This window comes from Erythrolamprus reginae, chromosome 2 (assembly GCF_031021105.1).
Source record: "Erythrolamprus reginae isolate rEryReg1 chromosome 2, rEryReg1.hap1, whole genome shotgun sequence".
NCBI classification, from domain to species: domain Eukaryota; kingdom Metazoa; phylum Chordata; class Lepidosauria; order Squamata; family Dipsadidae; genus Erythrolamprus; species Erythrolamprus reginae.
This window is the reverse complement of record NC_091951.1, coordinates 39,282,843-39,302,361: the sequence shown is the minus strand read 5'-3', so window position 1 is coordinate 39,302,361 and position 19,519 is coordinate 39,282,843. Positions and strand designations below refer to the sequence as shown.

The 19,519-nt window shown below is 44.3% G+C and overlaps 1 protein-coding gene across 3 annotated transcripts in view; it reads left to right on the top strand.

Annotated features, from left to right (window-relative positions):
- LOC139160155 (C-type lectin domain family 2 member D-like) overlaps positions 1 to 19,519 on the top strand; it is a 37,997-nt gene that overhangs the window by 13,464 nt on the left and 5,014 nt on the right. For all 3 annotated transcript variants that reach the window (XM_070737744.1, XM_070737742.1, XM_070737743.1), the window contains exon 3: positions 3,544 to 3,639. In XM_070737744.1, coding sequence (XP_070593845.1) covers positions 3,561 to 3,639 — 79 coding nt within the window. In that variant the 5' untranslated portion in view covers positions 3,544 to 3,560. The remainder of the gene's footprint in view (positions 1 to 3,543; positions 3,640 to 19,519) is intronic.

Here is a 19,519-nt window from a genome sequence, read left to right as displayed (position 1 = left end):
ATGACCTTGCAGGTCATTCTAGTCCAACCCCCTGCTGGTGCAGGAGACCGTACCTCACACTAGTCCAATAGCAGTCCAATCTTTTCTTAAAGGTCACTAGTGTTGGAGCGTTCACCACCTCTGCAGGTAACCCTATCCATTGGCCCATAGCTCTCACGGTCAGAAAGTGGTGCTTTGGAAAATAATGTGTTCTTCTCTCCCTGTGGCAGCCTCTCAAATATTTGTAGACTGCTATCATGTCCCCCTGGATCTGCTCTTTGATAGAATATCCATGCCCAATTCCTGCAACCTTTCCTGGTATGTGTTAGTTTCTAGTCCCTTTATCATTCTCGTTGCTCTCTTCTGCACTTTTTTAGAGTTTCAGTGTCTCTTGTAGTGTGGTGACCAAAACTGAGTGTGGTACTCTAGGTGTGGTTTAACTAGGGCGTTATAGAATGGTATTAGCACCTCCCTTGTCTTGGAGTGTATTCTTCTGTTTATGCAGCTTAAAATTGTGTTGGCTTATTTGATTGTTTGTTTGTTTATTTATTTATTTATTAGATTTGTATGTTGCCCCTCCGTAGACTCGGGGTGGCTCACAGCAATAATAAACAATATATAACAAATCTAATAATTTAAAAGAAACACTAAAGCCCCATTATTAAAAGCAAACATACACACAAGCATACCATACATAAACTATAGACCCGGGGGAGATGTTTCAATTCCCCAATGCCTGACGGCAAAGGTGGGTTTTAAGGAGTTTACGAAAGGTGAGGAGGGTGGGGGCAGTTCTAATCTCTGGGGGGAGCTGGTTCCAGAGGGTCGGGGCCGCCACAGAGAAGGCTTTTCCCCTGGGTCCCGCCAAACGACATTTTTAGCTGCCGCTGCACATTGTTGGCTCATGTTTAATTTGTTGTCCACTAAGACTCCAAGTTCTCTTTCACATCCCCCTATTGAGAGTGTTTTCACCCAGTTTTTATGTGTGTTTTGGGTTTTTCTTATCTAGGTGTAGAATCCTACTTTTCTCTGCATTGAACTTCATTGTTTGTTTAAAGAATTAATTAAAATAGTAGCAAATTATATTTGCTTAGGCAAAAAAATCTAGAATAAATTTGTTAGAAACTATGTATTGTTTTTTAATTTTATGTTGGAGAAAAAAAAATAAAAAAATTATGACGAAGAAAGGGCTGGGTTAGGACTGCCAAATTAGAAATTATATTACTGTACTATGAAAATGCCCTCCCAGAGCCTTTGTGCATGCAGGTTGTAACTGAGCTAGGGAAACGGCTCACGTGCCAGCAGATATGGCTCTGCGTGCCACCTATGGCACCTGTGCCATAGGTTCGCCATCACTGATCTAGAGTCTTTTTGAGTTTATTGTTTACAAAATTATAGAAGGCACAAGTGGACTTCATACTAGAAGGTTTTATTCTTGAGTGATGTGATAATTGGTACATTCAGCCTTTATTTGGTAACACAGGTTTTTGCAGTGGCTTTTAAAGTTTGCAATATAGCCTGTTTTATTTTTATGCCAAGGAGATCTTTTTTTGGACTGAAGCTTCCTTATTTTTATGGGTAATTTATTTTCTTGGTTTTGGTGAATATTAGTGGTACATATAATTTAATGACTCTGGATTTCAAGCAAAAATATATTGTAGTAGTTTTAGCCGGAGATACAGCCGGAGAATTCTTTTTGTTTCTGTTTGTCTGGCTATTCATTGTTAATGGCTACTCGCTGTTATTTTTGCTCTGCAATTCTCTGCTGCTCTGCATTGTTATGTATTTCAGCTAAAATCTGTTTTTGTTTACTGATTATGACAGACAACTGTAAGAAAGACTATGTAGATGGTAATATTTGGATTGTTATACTGACTATTATGTGTATGAGTTTAGACTGTTTATCTGAATGTATTATTTCTCAAAGTAAACTTTAATTCAAGTTAGTATATCTATGTGTGGCTGAGTAGTTATTCACAACTAATTTCCATCTAAATGTTTCTGAATGTGCACAACATTGGTAAACAAGTATTACTCTGCTCATAGGTTAACACCCACCATTAAGCACCCCATATTCCTCTTCAGCCTATTCTCTCTTCTCTCCCTTCCCCTCTACTCTGACCCTCCCCATCCTGGTGGAAGGTCTTAAGCATAAAACGTATCAGGAAAGACTTAATGAACTCAATCTGTATAGTCTGGAGGACAGAAGGAAAAGGGGGGACATGATCGAAACATTGAAATGTGTTAAAGGGTTAAATAAGGTTCAGGAGGGAAGTGTTTTTAATAGGAAAGTGAACACAAGAACAAGGGGACACAATCTGAAGTTAATTGGAGGAATGATCAAAGGCAACATGAGAAAATATTATTTTATTGAAAGAGTAGTAGATCCTTGGAACAAACTTCCAGCAGACGTGGTTGGTAAATCCACAGTAACTGAATTTAAACATGCCTGGGATAAACATATATCCATTGTAAGATAAAATACAGGAAATAGTATAAGGGCAGACTAGATGGACCATGAGGTCTTTTTCTGCCGTCAGTCTTCTTCTACATAGTAAAGAAAAAACCCCGGTAGTGTTTGTTTGTCTCTCTCGCTCCCTCTCAGCAAGGGAGGCAATTTGCTGTGCATAAAAGCCGCAGGCTGCTTGCATTGAAGCCCACCACCCCCATCTCCCCCGCTTTAAGGAATCTGAGCTGGGTATTTTCAACCCATGAGAATAACTTCTGGAGACACAGATCTACCCCTGGCCCTTTTCAAAGAAGAAGGAAAATAAACTCTAAAGGCAGCTGAAAATGTTTATTTTTGCAACGGATGATTCTCTGTGCAGCCTCGGAGGGCTCTACACTGTCTACAGTAATCAGGGTTTCCCCTGCCCCTTCCTCTCGACGCCTAAAAAAACGGCGCTTACATTTTACGTGAGCAGGGGGCATGCCGGATGAGCAGAATATTTATTTATTTAGGCCTTTCAGACTGTTTTCCGCTTGGAGTTAAGAGCTCCCCAGGTATTGGGCTGGGGAGGAAGCGGGGGGGGGGTGTTACTGATTTGAGCTATTCGGTTGTGGAGGATTTTGACCAACCGCAGCTCTTCACGTTCACCGGGATTTAAAGCGATAGCTTTGCAGATTGTTTTACTGATTTGAGCTATGGAGCAGCGGGGAGCTTGATATAATCGGCAGCGAGGTTTGGCAATAGCCTTGCCACAGTGTCCTCGGAGGTCTGGGGATGCGGTCTCTCTTCCGTTGGGATAAGCTTTGCCTTCCTAGCTGGGTACGTCCAGCCGGTCACTGGGTGATAGAGCGCTCCCCCCCCCCCCAATGATCTTTTCCAGTCTCACACGAGATAGGAATGTGGTTTTTATTTTTTTGCTCTTCTTTCCCAATTTATTGGTGGCATTAAAAAAAACCAACTTTGCATGACAGATTACTTCCTACTGCACACTTTTTAAGAAGTGTGCAGTAGGAAGTAAAAAGTGATTCTTTGAAATTAGCAGCAATTTGCCAACTTCTGTATGAATCTTGGCCTGCCTTCTTTTGACATTAACCCTAACCCATTTCCAATTCCAGATCATACAGATCCAAGAATGTTGAATATGGATGAGGAAAAAAAGCTGCAGGACCCCTCTTTCAATGTATCTGCAGGTGGACAGGAGGAAGATGCAGGTAGTAATAACAATATCAATATCTGGAAGCCAATCACCCAAATGAGGGCGTTGGAATGTCTAAGCCATGGCCACAGGAGCATATGGAGCAGTCCAAACCCATGTCCCTAATTGGATTTCAAAAAACGTCTGCTGAATTTAAATGTTTCATGGGAAATAAAGAAGCAAATATTACAGAGCGAGATTGTCATCTGAGGTCCTTTACATCAAATGTACAGGAGAGAGCGGGAAGTGTGCTCTGAATGTGGAAAAAGTACAGATTTTACTATGGATCTATCTGGACAAGTTCCTTGTCCTGGATGCTCCAAAAAGGAGAAGAATAGTTTATTTGAAGCAGTTGAAAGTCGAGCTAGTTTTATCCCACCCCTTGTGCAGACATTCATTCAGTTTTTCCTGCTGCATTATCAATTTTATTTCTTCAATTTCTATAGCTGCCCTATCAATCAAATCGTTTCACCAGATCCAATTTTATGTTTCAATCTTCTGTTATATTGAACCAGATGACACACAAATTTAGACTTGGAGCATCATCTTTATTTACAAAAGTGCCTCCAGATCCATGATGGGGAGGGAGGGAGGGAGGGAGGATTACAGGCAGAGGTGGTCTGCTAAGGTGGAACAGTGTCGTGTGCTAGCCCCTGTGGCTCTGAGTACTGGCGGAGTCCAGCACAATTGTGCTACTGCACCTGTACCGGTACTCCTACGCAATTGTATTTTCTCAGTGAGGAAACTGTAGCTCAGTTTCTTTTCATCAGCTTAAGACTGGCATTTTATTTTATTCAAGAGGGTGCTGTTGGGTTTGAAAATTAAACAACAGGAAGCACCTATGTATGTATGTATGTATGTACGTATGAATGTATTTTTGTAGATTTTCACGGGTACAGGTATGAAGGTCTTGGCATATTCGGGTTTCTTCTATATATGTTTTTTCTGTTGGAAATTTTTAATTTTAAATTTAATTTCAAAAATTCAAAAAGATGTGATACATATATGTGTGTGTGTGTGTGTGTATATATATTAAATGTTTTTAGCTTATATGTTAAATGTTTTTAGTTTATACCAGGGTGATCCGACATTAAAAAACATATATGTATGTATGTATGTATGTATGTATGTATGTATGTATGTGTGTATATACAGTGATCTCTCGATTAGCGCGGGGGTTACGTTCCAAGACCTCCCGCGCTAACCGATTTCCGCGTTATACTGGATGCGGAAGTAAAAAACCTTCTGCGCATGTGCGCCATTTTTTTTCATGGCCGCACATGCGCAGATGGTGGAGTTTGCGTGTGGGCGGCGGGGAAGACCAAGGGAAGATTCCTTCAGCCGCCCAACAGCTGATCTGCTCCGCAGCGCGGAAGCAGCGAGGAGCCGAAGATGGGGTAAAGGCAAAGGGGAAACCCCATCTTCGGCTCCTCGCTGCTGCCGCGCTGCGGAGCGGATCAGGTGTTGGGCGGCTGAAGGAACCTTCCCTTGGTCTTCCCGCTTGCCGCTTGCCAGTCCACACACGCCCCCCTGGATGAGCCGGCCACAGGGGCGAGGGGTGGGGATGAAGGGGCAGGACTTCCCGGGCGGAAGGCATGCTCGGCTCTGCCGCTCCAGCCCCTTTCGGCCGAGCAGCCAGGGAAGTCGAGCCAGGCGTGGCGGCGGCCTGCGCCGATGTTCCCCGCTGCGACGGAAGGCAGTCGCTTGGCTAGGGAGGCTCGGCCGAAAGCGGCTGGAGCGGCAGAGCCGAGCACGCCTTCCGCCCGGGAAGTCCTGCCCCTTCATCCCCACCCCTCGCCCCTGTGGTCGGCGGGAATGAAAGGGCAGGACTCCCTGGGTGGAAGGCGTGCTCGGCTCTGCCGCTCCAGCCGCTTTCGGCCGAGCCTCCCTAGCCAAGCGACTGCCTTCCGTCGCAGCGGGGAACATCGGCGCAGGAGGCAGGATTGGACCAGGCGACCGGAGAAGCAGCGCTGCCGCCGCCACGCCTGGCTCGACTTCCCTGGCTGCTTGGCCGGGGAGGCTCGGCCGAAAGCGGCTGGAGCGGCAGAGCCGAGCACGCCTTCCACCCAGCGATTGTTCCGCTGCCGCCAGCATGGCCTGGCTGGCAGCGGAAAATGTAACGGAGCCCACGGGGGATTCGCCTTCCTCCCACCCGCAGCCGAGACTGATTGTGGGCTCCTTCGCAACCTCGGAGAGCTTCCGGGGCATGAAAGCTCACGAAAACCAGGAAGCTCTCCGAGGTTGCGAAGGAGCCCACGATCAGTCGGCTGCCGGCGGGAGGAAAGCGAATGCCACGGGGCTGGGCTCGGCTCCCCCCTCGGCTCCCCCCCTTACCAGCCCCGCCGCGGAAGGCTCCATTCTGTTCCCTGCCGGCCCGATTGAGCGGCCGGCGGTCTCCATTCAGGGAACAGAATAAAAAAAAATTTTTTTTTAAAAAAATTTATTTTAAAAAAAAAATTTTTTTTTTAAATAATATTTTAATATTTTGTTTTTTAAATAATATTTTTTGAAAAACCGCGTTGCAGCGTTTCGCGCTAATCGAGAACGCGCAAGTCGAGGGACCACTGTATATATATGCATATTTTTTCTGAGAGAACTAGTATCTTTCTTTTTAAAAATAAAATAAAATTTTATTCATTTATAAACTTAAAAAACAAAACAAAAACAAACAAACAAATAAGAGACTATAAAAACCAAACCAAACTAATACATATACACATTTATACCTCTAGGGTTATTTTACACTACTTATATCAACAAATATTTTATGCTTATTTACTATTTTAACATAGTTCTAATGTCATTGTAATCAGTACACCTCTAAATATATTATGACACTATTACTTAATATGTACATTATAAAAGCTAGTATATCAAAATATTCCGCGTCCTCTTGTTGGTTTAATTCTATCATCAATTTATCTAATGATGCACATCTTAAAATTTTTCTAATGATTATATTATTATGTTTCCAATATTGTGTCAGGCATATTCTCACCACTCTCAATATATGTAATATACCAGTATTTCCTTTCTATCTTTTGATCCAGCTTCCCTGTTAAAAATATTTCAAGTTTCATATTAATTTCTTGCTCCGTTATTTCTTTGTGTCAGATGCGTATCTTTTTCCATTTCTTTTATTATTGGGCAGTTCCACGACATGTGAAAGTATGATCCATTTTTGTGTTGGCATTTCCAACATTTGGGGTTTATATTTTGATACATTTTGGCCAATCTCTCTGGTGGTTGGTGCTATCGGTAGTACATTTTATAAAAAATTTCCTTATATGACACTGCTTTGTATAGTTTTTACTCCAAATTTTTTCCCATTGATCCAAATTTTTGTTACATACAGAAATTAGATACCAAATTTCTAGGTATCTAACCATTTTGTTTTATATATTGTGTTGAGGTGCATAATTGCTTCCATATTGAAAAATCAAATTGGGAATTCTATGTAATCTTGATGTTTTATTTTTGTTACATATATTAGCCCAACTAATCATTTACCCTCAACAATTTCTTCCTCCATTTTATAATTTAGTAAATACTTATAAATGTTTGTTATTATTTTTCCCCTGGGTCCAAATAATATTTTATCTAATTCTGATTTATCTTTTGCTATTCCAAATTTCTTTTTGTTTTCTTGTAATCTGGATCTAATTTGATTATATGGCCACCAGTCAATTTTAATTCCTTGTTGATTCAAGGTTTAGATGTCTTTTAAATTTCCTTGTGTATCCAAAATTTCTAGGTATCTAACCATTTTGTTTTATATATTGTGTTGGGGTGCATAATTTTGTTTTATATATTGTGTTGGGGTGCATAATTTTGTTTTATATATTGTGTTGAGGTGCATAATTGCTTCCATATTGAAAAATCAAATTGGGAATTCTATGTAATCTTGATGTTTTATTTTAACCCATATTTTGTATAAAGATTCTTTGATTTTATGATTTTGGAAATAGGAGTGTATAGGAACCCATGCCATTCAACCTGTAGATCATGTCCCTCAAGTGTTAAATCCTGCAAGTATTTTAATTTGATTCTTGCTTTCTTCCCTCCCAAATGAATTTTTATATCATCCTATTTAAACTTTCAAAATATTTTTATCTAATTTAATTGGAATAGTTTGGAACAAGTACATTAATTTTGTTAGTGTAAACATCTTAATGGTGATGATTCTCCCTATCAACAAAATGAGTAGTTTGTTCCTTTTTTTTCAAATCTTTTTCTATTTTTTTACTTCTGTATAGTTATCCTTCTTAATCGTTGAACATTCAGCTGTTTTTATTATTATTTATTAGATTTGTATGCCGTCCCTCTCTGCAGGCTCGGGATGGCTCACAGCAGTGATAAAACAGTATACTAAAAAACCCCTTATATAAAAACATACACACAAACATTCCATACATAAAACTACATTAGCAAGGGGAGATGTCTCAGTTCCCCCATGCCTGACGGCAGAGGTGGGGTTTAAGAAGTTTATGAAAGGCAAGGAGGGTGGGGGCAGTCCTAATCTCTGGGGGGGAGCTGGTTCCAGAGGGTCGGGGCTGCCACAGAAAAGGCTCTTCCCCTGGGTCCCGCCAGCCGACATTGTTTAGTCGACGGGACCCGGAGAAGGCCAACTCTGTGGGACCTAACCGGCCGCTGGGATTCGTGCGGCAGAAGGCGGTCTCGCAGATATTTTATTATTCCTAGATATTTAATTTTTTTTGACGAGTTGGATTTCCAGTTTTCCTTCTAATTCTTGAATTTGTTTATTTAATAAGTTTTTGGTTATTATTTTGGTTTCTTTTTATTAATTTTTAAACTTGCTAGTTTTCCAAATTTATTTATTTCTTATAATAATTTTGTTCCTACTTCTAGTAGCTTTTCTATAATAAAAAAACAAGTCATCTACAAAAGCCTGGAGTTTGTATTCTTGTTCTTTGACTTTAAGTCCTTCAATATTTGGATTTTGCCTGATTTGTTGTAAAAGAGTTTCTAGGGTGAATATAAATAACAAAGGAGACATCCCTGTCGGACTCCTTCTTAGATATTGAATTTATCCATTATATCTTTATTTATAATTATCCTGGTCGTTTGTTTTGAATATAGTGTTTTAATCATTCCAATATATTTGTGACTGAAATTCATCATTTCCAATTTATTTATAAGAAAATCCCAATTTAAATTATTGAAAGCCTTTTGGGTGTCGAAGAACATGAGAACTACAGTAATATGTCTAAAACTCTTCTCATATTATTTTTGATGTACTTGTTTGGAAGGAAACCGTTTTGATCTGAATGAATACATTTGGTCATTATGTTTTTTAAATCTTTTGGCCATTATTGTCGCAAAGATCTTATAATCAACATTCAACAGCAAGATTAGCCTGGTATTTTGTATCTTTTGTTTTCCTGATTTATCTTTGGGAATTATTGTTATTGTTTGACTCTGCCCATGTTTTAGGAATTTCTCCTTTGTTTAAAATCTTGTTGAATGTTACTAGTAATAATATTTTTAATGAGTTCTGTAATTCCTTATAATACAGTGGTACCTCTACCTAAAAATGCCTCTACTTAAGAACTTCTCCGTACTGAAGGAGCGGGTCCAGCAGTCACATGGGTTGCTCATGTCCAATCCGGTGGAACTGAGCCTAGTGTTAAAAAAGCTTGCTGGATCCGCCCCTTCCCCAGAATTCGCTCAGTTCTCGCATCCTGCGGTTGTATTGTGATAGCTCGTTCAACATTCTAACACCTTCCCTTCGATCTTTCCTTCAAAAGTAGTAAGAATTGTTTATCCTTATTTGTTTACTTGCACTAATAGCGCCAGCCGTTTGCGGCTCGGCTTTTTTCCTTTGGGAGAAGTTGCGGTTTCGTTTTCCCACGGCTTCTTTGCCGTTTACGATCTCCGCTGCCGCTTGTGGATTCTTTTAATCCTTTGGCCTGGAGGTCCTTGTGCAAGTATTGCTTCATTGATTTAGTACTATTGTTAAAGGGCTTAAGAAATACCTCCTGCGGAGTGAGACGCTTGTTCTAGTCTCCTGGACTTAGTCGATCGCTTCCCCTTTAAGATTTCTATTACGGAGCGATTTTTTGGCGCGAAGGCCTTCGCGCCCTTTTTTAATTTAGGCCTCTCGTGTTGGCCTTCTGCCAGCCGCGTAGGCCTTAGTCCACCGCTCGGATCCCGGAGTGGGCTTTGGGACGCTCAGGCTTAATTCTCCACCGGCTAAGCCTCCAACCAGAGTGCCTTGGTTACTTTAATTAAAGTTTAGGGAGGCTAGCCACGCTGTATTTGGGGACACGAACTCTGGGTTTGCCCAGATTGCCCTCAAGTCTCAGCAGCTCCGAGGCCTAGGAGCAGGATCCATTCCTCTTGGGAAGTCTTTGAAATTCTTCTCCCTAATTATCCAGTTTATTTGGCTCAGCCTTGTCTTCTGTTAATTGTCAGACTATGGCTACTTTTCCCAAGAGAGGCACCACTCAAGGTCCCAGAGAGGCCAGGCCTACAGGCGATGAGATTACCAGTATCCCCCAGGCCTCGACCTCCTCTTCTTCAGGGGCCCGCCCCTTGACCAAAGTCACCAGGGCTGAGAAGAGAAGGGACCAAGCCCTACAAAAAATCATGACAAATCAGCAAAGCGTTTGAAAGTACAGGCCCAAGTACTCAGTAGTCATGACCCCCCAGAGGCTCCTAATCTGCCTTCTTCTGGGGTCACTGTGTTATCTCTGGATGAGCCAAACCTAGACAGACCCCAACCTAACCTATGGGGATTAGGTCCAGAGGAACCAGATATTATTGAAGATTCCCCCCAGCCAGGATCCTCCCAGGCTTTCAGGGATTCATCTGCCATTCCTGCTGATATTTCTAGTTTACCTCCTGAATTCCAATCTATTTTTTCTGTGTTATCCAAGGCCATTGATGCTAAACTCTCTACCATCAATGTGCCCCCCTTACCTCCTCCACCTCCTCGTTCCTCCCGCCCCTTGGGTTCTTCCCCAATGGTTAGAGCTCCTATTCAGGATGAATCAGATTCCTCTCAGGACGAATATGAGGATATGGAAGAGGATGAGGATCCCTTTCAAGGTCTCTCAGATGATGAGGAATCCCAAATAAAGGTTCCTTCTCCAATTACTATTTTTCCCTCTCAATTGTTCAAATCTCTCCTCCTCAAAGCTAGAATTTCTACGGGATTGGCGGCTCAGGAGAAACAGGCCTCCACATCCACTGATCCCCCGGAGGAGAACTTACCTTACTTCACAGAGGAACAGGAGGATAACGAGGTAATTCCTATGCCTAAATTGTTTAAAGATGCCTTACTTAAGCAGTGGGATTTTCCAGCCTCTGGGCTTAATCCCACAACCAAGGACAAAAAGTTGTACAAACTTTCCTCTTCCTATGAGGAGCTCCTATCTTTTCCTAAACCGGATGAACCTGTCAAGATCCTTCACTCGGCGGCTGCTGTGCCAGGCGAAGCAGAGGAGGTCCTCCGCCCAGAGGACAAGCGGATTGAACAGATGCTCAAAAGAGGATTCACCGCAGATTCCTGGGCCATTAAAAGTTCCGCAGCGGCTTCCTTTTTCTCCAGAGCCATGCTTCTGTGGCTTCGCCAACTTCAACAGCATATTCCTCCCGATGACTTGAGAGGTCAACAAGACTTCAACAAGGTATTTGCAGCTGCTCAGTACGTGGCTGATGCCACTTTACAATCTACTAGATTTGCTGCCAAGTCTATTGCAGCTTCTACAACGGCAAGAAGACTCCTATGGCTTCGCCCTTGGCAAGCAGGAGTACGTCAGAAATGGCAGTTATCTCTAGGACCCTTGAAGCGCGACCTTCTTTTCGGGGATCTTCTGGATCCACTCCTCACGGAAACCACGGACAAGAAGAAGGTATTGGGTCCAACCACCAAAAAGGCCACCAAAACGCAGTCCTTTCGTCGCCCAGGGCGTCAACAAGATCAAGCGGCTTCCTATCAGAGAACCCCAGGTCAGTATTCCCCCCGCTTTCGTTCCCAAGGTAGGAACTCCAGGGGCAGAGGTTTTCGCTTCCAAAGGGGAGCGTCCTCTAACAGGGCTTCAAAAAAACCTAGATGGTAGTTCTTCCTCGATTCCCATAGGTGGCCGCCTAGCCTATTTTGCCTCTAATTGGCGTCTCACCTCCAAGGACCCCTGGGTCATTGACACTGTTCTAAAAGGCCTTCTTTTAGAATTTACTTCTCCCCCCCCTAAACGTTTTATTTCCTGCCCTTCTCTCAGGTCCTCCTCAGATGGTAACCGTATGGAGGAGGCCATTTCCCACTTATTGTCCATCAGAGCCATTCAACCGGTTCCCCCCGGTCAGAAGGGCCTAGGTTTTTATTCCATCCTATTTATGGTTCCAAAATCCTCCGGAGGTTGGAGAGCTATTTTGGATTTAAAGAAGCTGAACCTATTCATCAAATATAGGAAGTTTAAGATGCACTCCTTATCATCCATTTTGGCCGCCATCCACCCGGGAGATTTCATGGTTTCTTTAGACCTCACTGAGGCCTACCTCCATATTCCTATAGCCAAATGCCACAGAAAATTTTTACGTTTCTCCTTTCAGGGCAGGCATTTCCAGTATAGGGCGATGCCATTTGGCCTTTCCTCGGCCCCTCGGGTCTTTACAAAGCTCTTGGGGTCCCTGGCGGCCTATATCCGGGCGTCACCCATCCACATTTTATGTTACCTTGATGATATTTTGGTTCATGGGAACTCCCTAGAGAAAGTGAAAGCAGACCTTTCTGTCACCATGTCGGTTCTACAGGACCATGGGTTTTCCATCAACTTGACAAAAGTCACCTCCAACCTTCCACATCCATTTTACACCTGGGATCCATTATTAATTCAGAATCTTCCCAGGTCTTTCTTTCTCCTGAGAGAAAAATCAGTATAGGGGAGTTAATTTCTCGCATTTTATCTCAACCTTCAGTTTCCATAGTAACCCTGTCTTCCCTTTTGGGGAAGATGGTGTCATGCATAGGCATCATTCCTTGGGCTCGCCTTCATGCTAGGGAACTACAGTGGCTCCTATTACCCTTTCAGAGATCGGGGCACAGCAACTCAAGTCGTCGCATTGTCATCCCACCAATTGTTCGCAGATCCTTCAAGTGGTGGAAGTCTCCGGCCATGGACAAAGGATCCCCTTTCAGGTGCCCGGATCAATTTGTCATCACCACAGACGCCAGTCTATCGGGATGGGGCGCCCACGCCCAGGGGATGATAGCCCAGGGCACGTGGTCCCCGGAGGAAGCTTCCAAGCCAATCAATTGGCTAGAGTTAAGAGCCGTCTCCCTGGCTCTGAAGCAATTCTCTCCTCGCATCCCCAACCGACACGTTCTCATTCTCACCGACAACATCGCCACGAAAAGCCATATCTGCAGACAGGGGGGCACGAGATCCAAGGCCCTCATGAGGGAGGCCCTCAAGTTAGGCCTTTGGGCGGAAAAACATCTTCGGTCGCTCCTAGCCGACCACATCTCGGGGAGCCTCAACGTCCAGGCGGATTGGCTATCTCGAGCAACGATAGACCCCGGAGAGTGGAACCTCCATCAAGACCTGTTCCATCAAATCAGCCTCAGATTCGGCCTACCAGTTCTGGATCTCTTCGCAACCAATGCGAACGCCCAACTCCCTCGCTTTTTTTCCAGATTTCCATCCCCGGGAGCGGAAGCAATCAATGCCCTCCGGAGCCCATGGCCTCCAGGCCTACTCTACGCATTCCCTCCAATTCCAATTCTCCCGGACGTGATTCACAAGGTCCTCACCGAGAGGGCCCGAGTAATCCTAATCGCCCCTCATTGGCCCCGCCGGCCCTGGTTCGCGGATCTCCAACAGTTGTCCGTCCAGGACCCTTGGCGACTCCCCGTTTCGGGGGATATGCTGCGGCAGGGGGCCTCATTCCATCCAGACCCGGAGTGGTTCCACCTCACCGCCTGGCTGTTATCAGGAGAGACTTAGAACTGCGTGGCCACGACCCCGATACAGTGGAGGTCATTTTAAAGGCCAGAAGGGGTTCGACCAATCGAATCTACGACCATACGTGGTCCAAGTTTCACCAGTGGTGTCTACAGGAGGGCCTCTCTCCCCTGTGCATCCCCATACACAGGATCATTTCCTTCCTTATGCAAGGTTTCCATCAAGGACTTTCCACCAGCACCCTCCGGCGTCATCTGGCGGCCATTTCCTCTGTCCTAGCGGGGCCCCGCAGACAGCCTCTCCGTTCCTTTCTAGAAGTTCAGGAATTCCTCAAGGGTATAGCCAACCTCAGACCTTCCAAGGTCCACAGGTATCCATCCTGGGATTTGCCACGGGTTCTCCATTCCCTCACGCAGGCACCATACGAACCCCTAAAATCGGCGTCCCTCAGGTACCTATCCTTTAAAGTAGCATTCCTGGTGGCTATTACCTCTGCCCGATGCATTTCGGAGCTGGCTGCCCTCTCAATCAGGCAGGACCTCTGCCAATTTCATCAGGACAAGGTAGTCTTGCGACTGGACCCCACCTTCTTACCCAAGGTCAGTTCCATGTTCCACAGAACCCAGGATATTGTCTTACCTTCCTTCTGCCTCCAACGGGACCATCCTTTAGCAATTAGATGGCACACCCTGGATCTCATTAGAGCGCTGAGGATCTATATCCAACGCACAGGACCCTTTCGGAGGTCAGAAGCACTTTTTATAGCCTATCACCCCAGAGTCATGGGGGCCAAAGTGTCTTCAACAGTGATAGGCCGTTGGATCAGAGGGACTATATCTAAGGCCTACGAGTCGGCCGCCCTTTCAGTTCCAAGGAACATCACAGCGCATTCCACCAGGAGCGCAGCCACCTCGGCCGCTTGGGCGACTCAAGCCCCGTTGGAGGAGGTCTGCAAAGCAGCCACTTGGGCCTCGCCAAATTCCTTCATCAGGCACTACAAGATTGATTCTTACGCCTCAGCGGATGCTGCCTTCGGCAGAAGGGTACTCCAATCCGTTATCTCTCACGATAGCAATCTAATCCCACCCTAGGGACCATCTATTGGGTATGTCCCATGTGACTGCTGGACCCGCTCCTTCAGTACGGAGAATAGGCGTTGATTGCTTACCTGAACGCCTCTTCTCGTACGGTGAGCGGGTACAGCAGTCACTTCCCGCCCTTGTATGTGTCTTCCTTATCTTCCTATAACCTTTCTTCCTCTAACAATGAGAGTTGAACACTAAAGAGCTTCACATCTGAGCCTAGTCTACGGATTCGCGAATTCTGGGGAAGGGGCGGATCCAGCAAGCTTTTTTAACACTAGGCTCAGTTCCACCGGATTGGACATGAGCAACCCATGTGACTGCTGTACCCGCTCACCGTACGAGAAGAGGCGTTCAGGTAAGCAATCAACGCCTATTTTCTAGAACTTTTCTAGATAAGAACTGAGAGAAAAACAGAAATGAAAGGGAGAGAGAGAAATGAGGGAAAGATTGAGAGAGAGAGAATGAGAGAGGGAGAAGAGGGAAACAAATGGGAGAGAGAAGGAAATAGGGAGAGGAAGAGGAAAGAGAGAGAAAAACAGAAATGAAAGTGAGAAAAATGAGAGCAAAAACGGAGGAGAAACAAATGAGAGAGAGATGGGGAGCGGGAGAGGTAAACAGAAATGAGAGAGACCTGGAGGGAAAGAATGAGAGAGAGGGAAAAGAGGGAACAGAGAGAGAGGAGAGAAAGATAGAAAAGGGAAAAAGAGGGAGGGAAAGAGAGAAGTGGAGAGGAAGGAAGGGAAGGAAGGAGAAATGGAGACAAGGAAGGAAGGAGAAATGGAGAGGACAAGGAAGGAAGGAGGAAGAATGAAATGAATGGAGAGACACAGGAAGAAAAGGTTTGGGGGGTAATTTTTTTTTTTAAAAAATCAACATATATTCAAACAATACAGTGTACCATCTAATTTTCCATGAATAAGATGCAGTGTTTTGTTAGTAACGAAGATCAATCATCAGAAAAGTTGCAATTTTTTTCTAATTTTGTCATCCAGTTATACTGTATACATTTTCTTTTAATTAAATTCCCTCCTTAATGTTCCTTCAAAAAGTACAACACCAATTATATTTCTAACATCACCATTAAACTTCCTTCTTTCTTTATACATTTTTCTATAAACCAAGAAAACCTTATACAGCCAATCAGATGTTAACAAAAGAAAATTAAAAACAAAACATAAATATATACAAATTTCAGACGTCTTTCCCCCCTCTAAATAGTACATTTACCTAATCCCAAATTTAAAAATTATTTCAGCCCATCTAACATTTAGCCAGTTAATACTTATTTAATTCATTACTTAATTATTAATCTTAAATTTCAGTCAATTTGAGAAAAGAAAAAAGGGGGGGAAATTCTAAATAATCTCTATTTTCAATCAATTAAAAATCTTAACATCATTAATCTCCCAACAATTCTAAATTCAATTCCATTTATGCATTAATCCAAATCGGTATCACCTACTACATATCTTATTATAATCAATACTTCTAATTTTATTAAAACAGATCAGCAATTCCTAAATTCTGATTGATTGATTGATTGGATTTGTATGCCACCCCTCTCCGTAGACTCGGGGCGGCTAACTACAGTAACAAAAAAACAGCATGTAAATCCAATACTAAAACAACTAAAAAACCCTTATTGTAAAACCAAACATCCATACATACAAACATACCATACATGAATTGTAAAGGCCTAGGGGAAAAGAATATCTCAGTTCCCCCATGCCTGATGGCAGAGGTGGGTTTTAAGGAGCTTACGAAGGGCAAGGAGGGTGGGGGCAATTCTAACCTCCGGGGGGGAGTTGGTTCCAGAGGGCCGGGGCCGCCACAGAGAAGGCTTTTCCCCTGGGCCCCGCCAAACCACATTGTTTTGTTGACAGGACCCGGAGGAGGCCCACTCTGTGGGACCTAACTGGTCGCTGGGATTTGTGCGGCAGAAGGCGGTCTCGTAGATACGTAGGGATTTATAGGTGATGACCAACACTTTGAATTGTGACCGGAAACTGATCGGCAACCAATGCAGACTGCGGAGTGTTGGTGTTACATGGGCATTTTTGGGAAAGCCCATAATTGCTCTCGCAGCTGCATTCTGCACGATCTGAAGTTTCCGATCCCCATGTAGAGAGCATTACAGTAGTCCAGTGATTTTCAACCTTTTTTGAGCCGCGGCACATTTTTTACATTTACAAAATCCTGGGGCACACCACCAACCAAACTGACACAAACTGATACTCTAAGACACTCTCCTCTCTTTTTCCATCCCTGTCTCCTCCCCCCGTGTGTGTGTGTATATACACTTTTGAACCATTTCCAAAAACAGATGAGGGCTAGGGTTTTTTCTCTCTTATTCTTTGGGTGCTATTTATCATATGCTTTCAATCAAGAGTCATTTCTCTCTCTCTTTTGTTTCTCTCTTTCCTCTCATTCTCTGCCTCAATTGTTTTCTCAATTCCCTTTTCTTCTTCCCTTTTTGCTCTCATTTCTCCCTCTCTCTCCCTTCCTCTCCTCTCTTTCTCTCTCTCTCTCTCTTGCTTTCTTTCTCTTTCTCTCTTGCTTTCTTTCTCTCTTGTTTTCTTTCTCTCTCTTGCTTTCTCTCTCTCTCCCCCCCCTCTCCTTTTCAGCAAAAATTTGCAAGACTGGAACCTGAGCTTTCTTCTTTGCGGCACACCTGACCATGTCTCACGGCACACTAGTGTGTCGCGGCACACTGGTTGAAAAACACTGCAGTAGTCGAGCCTCGAGGTGATGAGGGCATGAGTGACTGTGAGCAGTGACTCCCGGTCCAAATAGGGCCGCAACTGGTGCACCAGGCGAACCTGGGCAAACGCCCCCCTCGCCACACCTGAAAGATATTTCTCTAATGTGAGCTGTGGATCGAGGAGGACGCCCAAGTTGTGGACCCTCTCCGAGGGGGTCAATAATTCCCTCCCCCAGGGTGATGGACGGACAGATGGAATTGTCCTTGGGAGACAAAACCCACAGCCACTCCGTCTTATCAGGGTTGAGTTTGAGTCTGTTGACACCCATTCAGGCCCCAACAGCCTCCAGATATCGGCACATCACTTCCACTGCTTCGTTGACTGGACATGGGGTGGAGATGTAAAGCTGGGTATCATCAGCGTACTGATGACACCTCACCCCATGCCCTTGGATGATCTCACCCAGCGGTTTCATGTAGATATTAAATAGCAGGGGGGAGAGGACCGACCCCTGAGGCACCCCACAAGGGAGAGACCTCGGGGTCGACCTCTGACCAGTGTTCCCTCTAATTTTTTTTTGGGGTGGGCGGAAAAGTATAGTGTCTGAGCGGCAGTCCCTTTGGGACTGGGCGGCACAGAAATAATAAATAAATAAATACTGTGTGTCTATAACAGTGAGCTCATAATAGGGCAACTCTATCAATATCAAAATGCCACTTAAATAGTTGAGCTAGTTTCAAACTAGATTTTGATTTTCTTTCTCTCTTCCTTACTCCCATTCTTTTTCTTTTTCTTTTCCTTCCTCTCTTTTTTCTATCTGTTTCTCTCTCTTCCTCTCTTCCTCTCTCCTTCTCTCTCACTCTTTCCCTCTTGGCTTCTGGGCAGGTTTCGAAAACTCTGAGTTGATGATGATTTTTAAGTGAGCGATTGCTCACTGCTCAGCTTAGAGGGAACTATGCCTCTGACCCCCCACTAACACCGACTGCGACCGACCGGAGAGGTAGGAGGAGAACCACTGAAGAACAGTGCCTCCCACTCACAACCCCTCCAGCCGGCGCAGAAGGATATCATGGTCGATGGTATCAAAAGCCGCTGAGAGGTCAAGGAGCACCAGGACAGAGGATAAACCCCTGTCCCGGGCCCGCCAGAGATCATCCATCAACACGACCAAAGCAGTTTCCATGCTGTAGCCGGGCCTGAAACCCGACTGTTGGGGACCTAGATAATCGGCTTCTTCCAAGGACCGCTGGAGCGCCACCACCTTCTCAACAACCTTCCCCATAAAGGGAAGGTTGGAGATTGGACGATAGTTATTAAGTACGGCTGGGTCCAGGGAAGGCTTCTTGAGGAGGGGGCGCACAAGCGCCTCCTTATAGGGTGCTGGAAAGGACCCACTCCCCAAGGAAGCGTTGACAATCTCCTGGACCCAGCTTTGTGTCACCTCCCTGCTGGCCGAAACCAGCCAGGAGGGACACGGATCCAGTAAGCAGGTGGCGGAACTCACAGCTCCAATGGCCTTGTCCACTTCATCAGGTGTCACCAGAACAAACTCTTCCCAGACAGGTGGATATATATCTAAATAGAAAAAATAATTAAAGTTTAAAAAAGAGCAATCAAAACAATATTCCAAGCTTAATCAACCCTTCTCAAACTCCAATTTTTAAAATCTGAGCAGAACTTTGAACCAAATGCTTTTTTTTTTAATTTTTTTGTATCCCCTTTACCATTTTATTCTTTCCATTCTTCCTTCTAGGAAGGAAGGACTTTATTAGAAAAATAAAGGGGTTATTGGATCAAACTTTGGACACTTGACAATGTAGCTATGATGGTGGCCATGTTCCAGGGTTATGTGAACATCTTTTGGGTTTTTCTGACAAGCAGCTGCAGGGATTCACTTAACGACTGTGGCAAGAAAGGTGGTAAAGTGAGACAGAACTCACTTAATAACCGTCTTACTGAGGAGATAGAAACGTTGGCCTCCATTGGGGTCAGAACAGAAGTCGAGGATTATCTGTCTAACCAGTGCACTCTTTTAGAAGCAGATCAGGAGTCCATTTTGAAGCTCCACAGAAAACATCTAGGGGAGAAGGCAGGTTGTCCTTGACTTACAACGGTTCATTTACTGACCGTTCAAAGTCGCAACCTGAAAAAAGTGATTTATGCCCCTTTTTCACACCCACGAT